This window comes from Cibotium barometz, chromosome 62, assembly GCF_041138505.1.
Source record: "Cibotium barometz isolate CiBa-2024 chromosome 62, ASM4113850v1, whole genome shotgun sequence".
NCBI classification, from domain to species: domain Eukaryota; kingdom Viridiplantae; phylum Streptophyta; class Polypodiopsida; order Cyatheales; family Cibotiaceae; genus Cibotium; species Cibotium barometz.
The window spans coordinates 33,516,552-33,528,348 of NC_141107.1; the positions used below are offsets into that span (position 1 = coordinate 33,516,552).

At 42.2% G+C, this 11,797-nt stretch overlaps 1 protein-coding gene across 1 annotated transcript; it reads left to right on the forward strand.

The window, feature by feature from the left end:
* The first annotated feature begins 2,441 nt into the window (after positions 1–2,441).
* Positions 2,442–8,108, forward strand: LOC147604389 (uncharacterized). Its single transcript, XM_086795394.1, has 7 exons — positions 2,442–3,194; positions 3,300–3,699; positions 3,896–4,098; positions 6,510–6,682; positions 6,900–6,983; positions 7,102–7,183; positions 7,280–8,108. The coding sequence occupies exons 2-7, from the start codon at positions 3,350–3,352 to the stop codon at positions 7,717–7,719; spliced, it is 1,332 nt and encodes a 443-aa protein (XP_086651520.1). The 5' UTR covers positions 2,442–3,194; positions 3,300–3,349; the 3' UTR covers positions 7,720–8,108.
* The last annotated feature ends 3,689 nt before the right edge of the window (positions 8,109–11,797 follow it).

The following is an 11,797-nucleotide window of genomic DNA, read 5'->3' on the forward strand; positions in this document are numbered from 1 at the left end:
TAACAAAGTGAAATCACTCCTTTTTAAAACTTTTCACTACATCCAAAAGGCCAGTCACAACTGAAGTAAGCTGGCCAAGCATTTGCAACTTTTGGGCTTTTGCTTTTGCCGATCCGCAAGAGAGTCTTTGTGCTGATCTGCCATGACTTTGGCCGTGCTGGCCATGTCAAGAAGGGAATCCTCAATCTTCTGATCTTTTTGTGGTCGTAGGTTGGGGACATTGCTCTGGGGCGCTTCTGTTTTCATAGAGGATTGTGTGCCCTCTCCTTCGTGTACTTCCCCAATTGGGCCGTCGGTGTTACCACCCACAGCTGACGCATGGGTGAAGCTAACCACGTTTGCCTGATTGTGCATGTACTCATCAATGATTTCAAACCATTGACATGTTACCTTACGATCATTTCCAGAGATCGAATTATGGGCCTTGTCCTTCTTGTAGTCTGCATACATACGACCCCATTTCTTTCTGCAACCTTCAGAGTCTTTGTCACACTTTGGGAATAGCCCTGCAAGTTGAGTGGCAACTTTAGACCATAGATCAACCCCTTGCTTACGAGTTTTTCCAAACTCATCGTGCATTGAACCCCGAATGTGAATGAGCTGAACAACCCATGCATCCTTCCAAACCTCCCTTTTCCATGTTTGTTCATCTACATTGGTCTTTGGTGTAGAGGCCTTTCTACCTCTCTTGGTCACGGGGGCTTTGTTGGAAACTTCAACCTCCTGCACCTCTGCATCATCTGATTGTTGGACTCTACGCTTTACTGGAAGTTTTTTTGGAGCAGAAACCCCATCCACATCACTTTTCCCTTCCGGAGTCAAAGATGAGATGTCCGTCTCTCTGCTTGTGAGGGTTACAGACTTTGATGCAGAGACTGGTAGCTGATTGGGTTGGGCCATTGGTATGGTGTAAACACAAACGGTGAACCATCGAATGCGGACAACGGAAAGTAGGATGCCTAAGAATATTGGGAGTATAAGGGCGTGTACTCGCTGTCTTGCGAGTCCTGGGAATCCATTGGGGGATTACTGGAACGTCAAAATAAAGGGGTCAATTAGATGCTAGTCAAGTAGCCTACAAAGTATTAAAGCAAGAGCACTACACACTGAGCACCCATGGTAGAGCCACATAATGCATAACACATAATCAAGCTACATAACATACAATTTATCACTCTAATGAAGCTGTACCTTCACTGTAGAGCCACATAATGCAGAGCCCATGCCATTAGTGGTGCGCTGGGCCAATGAGGGACATCGTCATGTATAACACATAATCACGCTACATAACACACAATTTATCACTCTAATCAAGCTGTACCTTCACTGCACAAAACATTGCAGGCTCTATTTTGTTATCTTGGATTGCATGCTGTTTTTACATGTTGCAAAAAAAACAGCATGCAATCACAACATGCAGCAAAAACAGAGAGCAGATGTTGCTTGTATTGTAGCAAGAAGTATGGAATGTATTGTAGTGAGTGTGAGGGGAAAAATGTGTGTGTGATCAAGGTATTAAAGAAAGAGCACTACACACTGATGAGCACCCATGGTAGAGCGGTTTGAAAAGGGTCAATGAGGGACAACATTCAGTAAAAACAGCATCAAATGGGTTTCAAAGGTTTGATGCTTCATACATGGTGCGCTAGGCCAATGAGGGACAACATGCAAAAACAGAGAGCAGAAAATACAGATAAGCAGAACATGCAGCAAAAACAGATAAGCATGGAGCAAAAAATAATGAGCAGCATCAAGTTTTAACATGTAAATACATCAATTTGATTCAAAGACCTCAATTTTTTTTGCTCTCTGCATATCTTATTTTGTAAAAAAATGTAGCAAAAAAAACAGCATGCAGAGAGCAGAAAATATAGATAAGCAGAACATGCACATGTTTATGATGTAGAAAATACAAAAACAGCATGTAGAGATGTTGATTTGCAGAAAATACAAAGAGCTCGCCCAAAAAAAACGCAGGCTTATCACGTAAATCGAACTGCAGAAGAAAAGCAGGCTTACCTCTAGATATTGATTTGCAAAAGAAATGCAGAGATGTTGATGTTGGAAAATCGTCAGTCCGCTTTTATCCTTGCTCTTTGGAGGGAAGCCTAGCAACGAAGACGCGCCAATCCACAGGATTGGGTGGAGGGAGTTGTGCCCAAGTTTGGGCAGCCAGGTCCCGCTGCCCACACACAGGTGAAATGCGGGCATGGCGTGGAGGCCAGCGTGGCCCAGCGGAGAGGGGGAGACATGGCGGTGTGTAAAGATGGGTTGTATGGCGGTGTCCCTCATTGGCCCAGTGCACCACACCTGCATGGGCACCACGCGGTCTATAAAGGGCCTAATACTCCACTAGTAGGCTAACTCCTCACCCCACACATTTGGAAATTCTTTGAGCTAGAGTTTTCACTTTGACTTATAATCAAATCATTTGCAAAATTCATGAGAGAGAGAGAAAGATCCAACTTTCAACTTTCAAGCTCCAATGAGAGGGCTACTAAAAGATGAGGCAAGGATAGGGCTGACAGATCCAAGGGATTGAAGCTTACATGGGTCTTATCCAAATTGGCAAGAATTGAATGTAATCTGATGGATCACTCGAATTTGTGTGGTTAAATCTTACTGGAATCCGACCTGGCTCATTCAAGCATATGTGGCTATGGTGGGTTGCTGGGATTGTCGAGCTTGGCGTAAAAACGCTTGGCCGCAAAGCAAACAGTCCTGGAACACACATGTGACATGTGCATTTGGAAAAATTCGTGTCGGTAAGAACCTCTGCGGGTGGACGGTGGGTTTACCCGTAAAATCAAGAGATGGTGCGATAGTTTTTTCGCCGCATCCAGCGCAAGAGAGAACGATTATCCCCTTTGCTGTCCGCCTGTAGGTTTTGTGGTGTGTTGAGGGGAGGGTTGCTTGTCGCCAGGGCTTCCTCTTTGGATGTGGGCGCTCTGCCCTCACATGCCGCCCCCCTGATTTTAGCAGAATTACCTATAGGGCGATCCCCATGCCTGTGTTTGTTTCCTTGACCTGTGCTGGGCGATCTTCCATTTTGTGTGTTTTGTAGCCTATCACATTTGGGCGCTGTCTGTATCCTTGGTCTGTGTTCTGGGCGAGCCGTATCTGTGGAAAAGAAAGCTTTCTGTTGGACGGACTTGTACCTGGGGAGCATCTCAGCATCGCCTTTCTCCTAGCAGGTTTGGATCTTTGCATTATTTTGCATATGCCTGCCTTTCTGCATCTTTGTAACCTTATCCTGCACATCAGGTTTAGTTTGAATGACTTCCAATACATGTGGGCAGGCTGCGCTGCCTTGGAGGGTTAACGTAGGTGCCCACCACCACATTGAAAGATGGAATTGAAGAGCAGAGACTACTTCCCTTTCTTTACAGACAAGTCACCTTCCCTACTGGAGACATTGCTGGAACTTTCTGCAAGTTTGGTGCCCTTGTGGGTGGCTGTGCTGGTGGGCCTTTTTGTGGGATGGATTTGGAAGCCAAGATGGGTAAGCCTGCTGTTTTTAGGGATCAGAAGCAGACCCAGACTGGTCTGGACTAGCCCTCCTGGATTAGGTGTTCGGCGCTTTTGGTTTGCCTTGACTGCCTCAGTTACTGCAGTTCAAATGTTGAAGGAATGTTGGTTGAAATTTAAAGCATGGAGATATCCTCAGCAGACACAGCTTGAGCATGCAAGCCAGGAAAGGTAGGTTCTTCTTTGTCATTGACTTAATGTGAAAAAAATGAACTCCAGCAAGATTTGAATGCTGCATATGGTAATCTCTACTAGCACCTTCAGAGTTGTAGAGACATGGCGTGAAATTATTGCTTGTGTTTTTGTGCAACCAAACTTCGTTGGAGATTTTAGCTTTCCAGTCATGGAGGTACTTGTTGATTTGCAGAGGTGCAGTTCCCTCACCTCAAGCCTTGGAGAATGGGAATTCCATTACAGTTAATTTTGCTCGTTTTGGGGTCGGAGACGAGGATTTGCGGGATCTTTATCGCAGGTTTCATTACAAGGATGGAGGCCTTCCTTGGGAGCCGATGATGGAACACTCAATTCCTGGAATGTTTTATCAAGCCTGGCGTAGAGATCCACAGGCATGTATTTACTCCATGATTGACATTCTGTGTAGTCCAAAAATGATTGCGACTCACTTGGTCTAGTCTTTGGTTTTAGGAAGTTCCAATTGATTAATTGTGTTTGGTTTACTCAGGCTCTCTCTAAGTTTCTATCTTTTGTGTTTTAGATTGCTATTATGCTCACAATACTGTATACCTCAACAATGGAAAGCGAATATACAATGTGTGTTAGGGGCACACGCACATACTCGTATGTATATACGACTGTTGACAGTTGTTTGATTCCTCGTAATGGATGGAATTTGCCTTGGTCTGCATTCTCGTTTGCTGTCTCATCTCTCTTGTTACATCATCCATAGCATGGATGCATGTGTCATACTACAAGGAACTATACGTGTAATCATGTAGCTGATGGTCATTTGTGACCCTTAATTGATTAAGGGACAGAGGCCATATAGCATATGTAAGGTTTAGGGATGCTGACTGGCAGTCTGTCAGTACGCCTACGAAGGGAGGCAGAGACCTAAGACATTAACATGCCAGATAGGTGGAATGCGTCATGGGACCTTGGATTTGGGGCAATTATCAGCATATGTTATTTTCAGGTTTGGAGCCGCAAGCAGCCTGAGACCAGCCCCGATCAGGCGCTCAAGCCCCCCCACCAGGGGCTGGGCACCAAAAGGGTTCCCCCTTATTGCAATCATCTTCACTAAAGCCCCTCTCCTAAGTTACAGAATTCCCCAGGAGACTTCCTGCCCTGATCAGGTGCAGAAACTTGCTGCGAAAAAGGAGAGATCCAAGGTGAAATTTATGTGTTTGGAGGAGAAAAGACTTGTCCAGTTCCTGGGCTGGTATTGCATTGGGAAGTGTTGCTTTTGAGTCTTGGTGGTGAGCTAGGTGTAGGTGCAACTCCCCTCTCAGTCCTGTTAGCCTCTGCTATGTGTTCATGCCTTCACCATGACATCAAGGGAAACAGAGGGTGTAACAGAGCTTGCACTTTATGGAATCTTTACTCTGAACCACCATGTGTGGGAAAGATGCGCTCATTGATGCAAAAGCATTCATGTGCTCCTTGTGTACCCTCTCAGGTGCAGTGCTTTTGCGATGTGTCGTTGCAGTACTTGCAAACCGTGCATTTTCTATGTGAAGTACCATATTCATGAATGAAAACGGTGTCGTCCCTTACATTGCAAGTACACTCACTCAGATTTTGGTAAGGCAATGTGGGGAATTGGGAAAATTATGGAGATTTGTTGAAAACGGGGTATGGGAATGTCTGTAGAAGTAAGAGGAAATTGAAGGGAGAAAAGGAAGAAAAGGAAAGAGGAGCGAAGGCAAAGAAGAAAACAGAATGGAGAAACATTAGAAAAGGAGAGCAAAGAAGTAAAGAATAAGGTAGAAGCAAGGAGATGAGCAAAATGGAAGGAGTATGGAGGGAGGGCTCCTCAAGCATGAGATCGGGATGAAATGGTGTGCAAAATTGGGCCGCAAATGGGCTTAAGAAGGCACAAGGAAGGAGGGACGCAATTGAGCAGCAATTTTTTAAAATATATTTGATCGAAAGATAATTGAGTGAAATTTTGTCCTTTTGGAGAAAAAAGCAGGGGGTTGGACTATATAATAATGGTGCACCTAGTCATGGTGTTCATGTACACCGGTGCCCTTGCCCTAGTTGGCCAAAAGGGTATATTACTATATGCCCTATTGCAAAGAAGAAACTCCTTGGATAAATGCCAAGCGAGGAGATCTGTCCCTCTGTTAAATGTGAGGGAAGTCGGAGTCTGAATCCTGACAAAGAATGCTGTGGAAAGACGGGTAGTTCTCTTGCTGGGCAATGTCTCAAGGATTGGTGAGAGAGTCTTCTGAAAGAGTAGGACCTTTTTGTCATTTCTTAAAGGTTCTTTTTTTTTTTGTTTCTCAAAGTGTAAGGCCTTATTCAAATTCTCTTATAGGTTTTCTTTCCCCTCAAAATTTCAAGCTCTTATAAGCTTTTGTGTGGGCCATTCATGCGTAAGTTAATACAAGCTTCCATGTGAGGTACCTTCAGAGGGAGGGATTGGACCCGAGCTTCGGGTGCCCATAGATGGAAGTAAGGTTGGGTATAAATGCGAACCCCGGAGCTTACGTTTTTTGTTTTCTATCAGTGTGATGAGTGCATGTAGGTTTAGCAGTTAGGGTCTTTGACTCAAGTCCTACACATTCAATCCTCCTGAGCACTGCTCGAGTTTGCACAACTAGCCTCTATGGACTGTGTGGCACCTACTCATGTTTTGCTTTGTTATCTTTGCTTTTTTCCTAGGATCATTTAGCAGCAGTAATCTTCTGTCTATTGATCTGAGGTGTTGTTGACAAGCTTTCTAATCAGTAAACATGCAGCATTTCTGAGGAAATGTGCTCTTTGATTGGCTCACGGGAAGTTTGTTTTGCAGGGAGGTCCCACAGAGTATAGGAGCCGCACTGTGTTTGAGGATGCCACTCCAGAAATGGTGAAAGACTTCTATTGGGATGATGAGTTTCGGCATGAATGGGATGATATGATTATATATATGAAATCGTTGGAAGGATGTACTGAGACAGGAGCAGAAATTGCACATTGGATCAGGAAGGTAAGATTTAAATAATCTCCTTAAGATTTAGGGTCTTTACAGATATAATCCCCTGCCCACAAAAAGGGGAGATCTCCTTATGTCCATCATGGGCAGGGGAGATCAACCCTCCCCCCCTTTCTCCCCCCCATGGGCACGGGATCTGTCTGTGAATTCCACCCTTGACCTATTTTTTGTACCACTTGGGGTTTAATGATTTATTGTGGTGTTCTTGCAGTTTCCCTTTTTTTGTAGCGATCGAGAGTATCTGATTGGCCGAAGAATTTATGAGTCTGGGGGCACTTTCTTTTGTATTACTAAGGTGAACCTTCGAAGACATCTCTTGAAGCTCCACTTTGTTTGCTCCTCGTTATTGTGGAAGAATGTGGCTGCCTGCCTTTTTTAATGCCTAAACTTGTGTATTGTTGATGTGAATGCAGGGTGTACCTTATTCTGCAGTTCCTCGGCAAAAGAAGCCTCGAAGAGTTGATGTTTACTCTTCAAGTTGGTGTGTTCGAGCAGGTTTGGCATATCTTCTTGCTGATAGGGGCTTTAAGTTGTGTGCAACTTTCTTGGTATGGCTAATTTTTTTATTTTTTATTTTTATTTGGCATGCAGTTGAGTCCCCACAGACAGGGCAAATGACAGCATGTGAGGTTACCTTTTTGCATTTGGAAGATATGGGCATTCAAAGGGACATTGCAAAGCTTGGGGTGCGACAAGGGATGTGGAACTGTGTGAAGAAGATGGAACCGGGGCTTCGAAAATATCAGGCGCATCGCAAGTCTTCATGTACTCTTTCTTACAGTGCTTCTATGGCACAGCTGGTCACGAGCGTACCCGAGAGCTTTTTCGAGGATTCTGGTGTGACTGCTGCAACTGTGCGGAAAAGTGAATTGAATGAGGATTCTGGAAGGCACCAGCATGTGAAAGGTTGGAAGTGGCTCGTAGTTGGTGGAGCTGTTGTCCTTGCTTGTGGGTTGGACAGGGGAGTTGTGGGGAGAGTCATAGTCTTTGGTGTGGCCAGAAGGCTTAGCAAGCTTGGTAGAAGATTGTGACAATCCAGTTTCTTTGAGATTTATTTTATCCAAGCTTTTCCGCCACAGGGACCACCACAGGGGAATTGCAATGCTTAAATCTGTGTAGCAGGCAGAGCTGGTTCACATGTTGGAATTCACGCAGTGGCCTTGTGTGGAGGTCTTCAGGTTAATTGGTCAATTGATCACTTCATGCCAATAAGAAGTGTGTTTCTGTAGTGACATGTATTTTGTTCCGTGCAAGCAGGTTTCCTGATTTTGAATTGACATGTAGGGAAGGGGTGCTGAGCATGCTTGGTGCAAGCAGATTTCCTGCTTTTGAACTCATTGACCTGTAGGAAAGGCCTGTGGAGCGAGTCAACTTGAGACATATTCATTCCCCTCAATAGAGTATTTGCCATTTTTTTTTTGTGCAGTTTATAATCTTTCTTAGCTGCTGTGCAGCCAGAATTCTTCAGCAATATCTGCTTCTTACTATGTGCTGAAAGAACTGCTAGTAAATGAAGGGAGAGTACCCCGCACCCCTGAGCGTGGGAGAGAGACATGTGCACCTACTCCTTCAGAGCGTTGGGCCACCAGATGATGTGTCCCATGCAACCGTGTTACCAGCCTGAAAGGTTGGTAGGCTGTTGACCTACATCAGGGTCAGTCTAGATTCAGACCCACTGAAGTTACACTCAACCAATGACTTATGAGCATTCCTCATGAACCATAACAAAGGCCCTTCAGTGGTTAGTGAATACCATATCACTTATCTTTTTATGGTAGTTATTTCAGAGAACCTCTTGTCCGCACTTGATTTAGGCAATCTCCATTACCTTGATGAGTCTGATGGTTAGCTAACGAGGACAATAAGATCGCTATCCCCAATACAGAGACCATTGATTTTGGTTTCACTTTCCCCCTTATATTTCCTCCCTCAAAAGAGAATTTTCATGGTTTGAAACACTATGACTAGTATCAAGCGTTCACTTCTCTTGAGCTGAAATGTTCCTTAAAAAGGGGCAATGCACAACCTTTGCGTAACCCATGCAGTAAATACCTTCAAGTGACAGTTAACCTCTCCAAGATCACTTCTTTTGCATAAGAACCTGATTACAAAGTAATTGTGGAGATCCTTAAATGACTCCCAAAGTCATTTAATATGCATATTAACGTGACACGCCCTTAGCCCATGGGATAGCTATCTATGCCATTGCCATGGATATACCATACTGTACACCAACTTCTAGAGCCTAAGTACTTAACATAGGCAAAATTATAACCAGAACTTCGTGTTATAACTAAGCTAAGGCTTGTCAATGTTAAAACATAAGGGAATTGCATGTTATAGCACTAATGCATGTACAAAAATGGCTTGAAACATGTTCTTTGTCAATGATCGGATCATTATGTGTGCTTGACCGGCATGGTTGTTGAAGGAAGTAAAAGGACAAATTCATACACTCTAGATGCATCATGTGCAGAGAGAGAGAGAGAGAGAGAGAGAGAGAGAGAGTGTGTGTGTTTAGCCTCATGTGTGCAAGAGTCATCGAGGACTTACCAAGCTGTCAATGGAGCTTCACCTTCGTGTGCAGAAGGTTGCTTCTCAGGTTGTCACATCGAGGCAGCTCCAAGCATCGTAGGTAGTAACCTTTGAAGTTAACTATAGTGATAAGAGGCTTTATATCTTTAACGTTGAAAACCTTAGTGGATATGTGGAAAAATGCCCAAGGTAAATGAAGTTGGTGATTGCATAAATCATAAAACCACCTTTAAAAAAGCTGTCACTAAAAAGCCATTTAAATTTCATTATTCTTTACTATGCAAAATCACTCGTGTTCTTAGATTTCACATTTAATTTGGGTGATCTACATCTATACCTTATGATGTAAGGTCACATTACTCGTTAGAGGATTATTAGATAAAGGTCTCAATCTAAAGTTCTAGTGTTAGGGCTGGGTGGCTCTCCTATATGCCTTGAATCTCCATTTATCAAGACACCTCAACCTATTGTGTAGGAGAGGTGGAGTTGTCAAAGGATCTTGTACATGGAGATTTGCCTTTGCCCATATTAACCAAGTAAATGAAAGAATACTACGAACGAAACATCCAACCTTGCACCAATCATAAACACATAGAACAAACACATAAGATAATAATCAAATACACAAGATTGGGTACAATCTCCACCCCCATCCCCCCGACGTGTGTGGCTCCTTCTCCCACATGCGGTACGCTTTTCCAAAATTGGGCTTTTTCTTGTATAAAATTAACCTTTGTCCAATATCTAACGTAGCAAAATAGCATAACCTTTGCCCAACAATTATGGACAATGGGCCTAAACATAATAAATTAGAATTGATCTTGTATAAAAAGTAACCTTTGTTGAATATCTAAGGAATTAAAATAATGTAACCTTTGCCCAATGATTATGTACAATGGGCCTAACCATAATAAATGAAAATGGTGCACAGATGTGCACTTAGAAAAAAATAATTGAGACACCTAGGCAGGTGTTCACCTCTAGTGTCCACCATCATTGTCATCCTCATACTCATAGTCTATACTCATAGAATCCACAATGTTAGGTCACAATTATATTGGAATCACTCAACAAAATAATACTAACATGTGGTACCATTCACTCATCACAAAACTAATTACTTTCATGTGAATATGAAATTGTTTGGACTCGCTTTAACAAATCAACTCTCACAAGTAACCTCGGTGACAATTTCACAATTGGGTGTTTCTCTACACTTTATTAAGCATCTCTTTTCTATCCTCAAAAGTAAATGATCATTTTCTTTAAAGGAAATGTCTTTATGTTCCTTGTTTTCTTATTTGGCGTAATGTTCTTATGCGGAATGAATAGCTGCACATACCTCTTAGAGAATATAATCAAAATCAAAAGCCTCGTAGTCAAAATGGGTAAGGATTTTTTGTAAATAATCTCAAATGGTGCTCATCCACAGGCTGTGTGAGGTGTGTTATTATAAGCAAACTATAGAAGGTGAGTATAATGATCCCAAAGTTTTGGTTGAGATGACATATAAGCTTTAAGTAAATCTAGTATGATGCTATTGGTCACTTCAGTTTGACCATTGGCTTTCGGATGGAAAGTAGTTGTGAAATACGACTTAGTGCTTGAATTCTCAAACAAGGTTCTCTAAAAAAGACTACAAAATTAAGAATCTCTTTGTGATATAATCTTTTTTGGCAAGTTGTGCTATAAAAAATGTATTTAATGAACATATTCGTAGCTTGTTTGGGAGTTTTACAGTCTTCTTGTATGGAATAAAATAGGCTTGCTTATTTAGGTGGTCCACTATAGTCCAAATTATTTCATTTTGACTAGCTATGGTAGATAAGCCTATAATAAAATCTATAGATATTTGCTCAACTCAATAGGTATTGGTAGAGGCATTAAAAGTCCTTGAGTCTTACCCTTGTAGCTCTTAATATTTTGGCATACCATGCATTTGGCTACAAATTGAGCATTATCTTTCTTTGTAGAAGGCTAATCAAATTCTTTTTCCAACAACTTGACAAGAGGAGGAAACACCTTTATTTCCCATGCACAGAGGTTGATGCATCTCTTCAATGTCACATGTCTAAATGGTTGCATCACGCATAATTACTCTTCATAAAAGTGATAAGCTTCATGTTGAGAAAAATTCCAACAATTATCACACATACTAATCCAAATCTCAAGGAAATCTGGATCATTCTCATATGTCTTTCATAGCTTTAAATAGTTCACTCTCAATTGTAAAAATATGATTAATTCTAAGCCTACTACTAAGATTGTCAGCCACTACATTTTCTTTTCTAGGTTGATATTGTATCATGGGCTAAAAAACTCTAAATAAATGATACCCATTTGATATGGACTAAGAGAGCAAGTGCTTGATACTCTCCTAATGTAAGATTCCTCCCCCAGCCTCTCAGGATGTCCAATATCTTCCCCTGTAGTCAAATCCCTCTTCAGAAATATAAAAGATTTTGTTTCTACTAGTTTTGGCTTAGAGAGAGAAAATCTTCTAGAGAGTGATAATTCAGTTTTTAAATATTTTTGGATAAAAAAATATCTCATCTTATTAAAATAAGTTCCCCT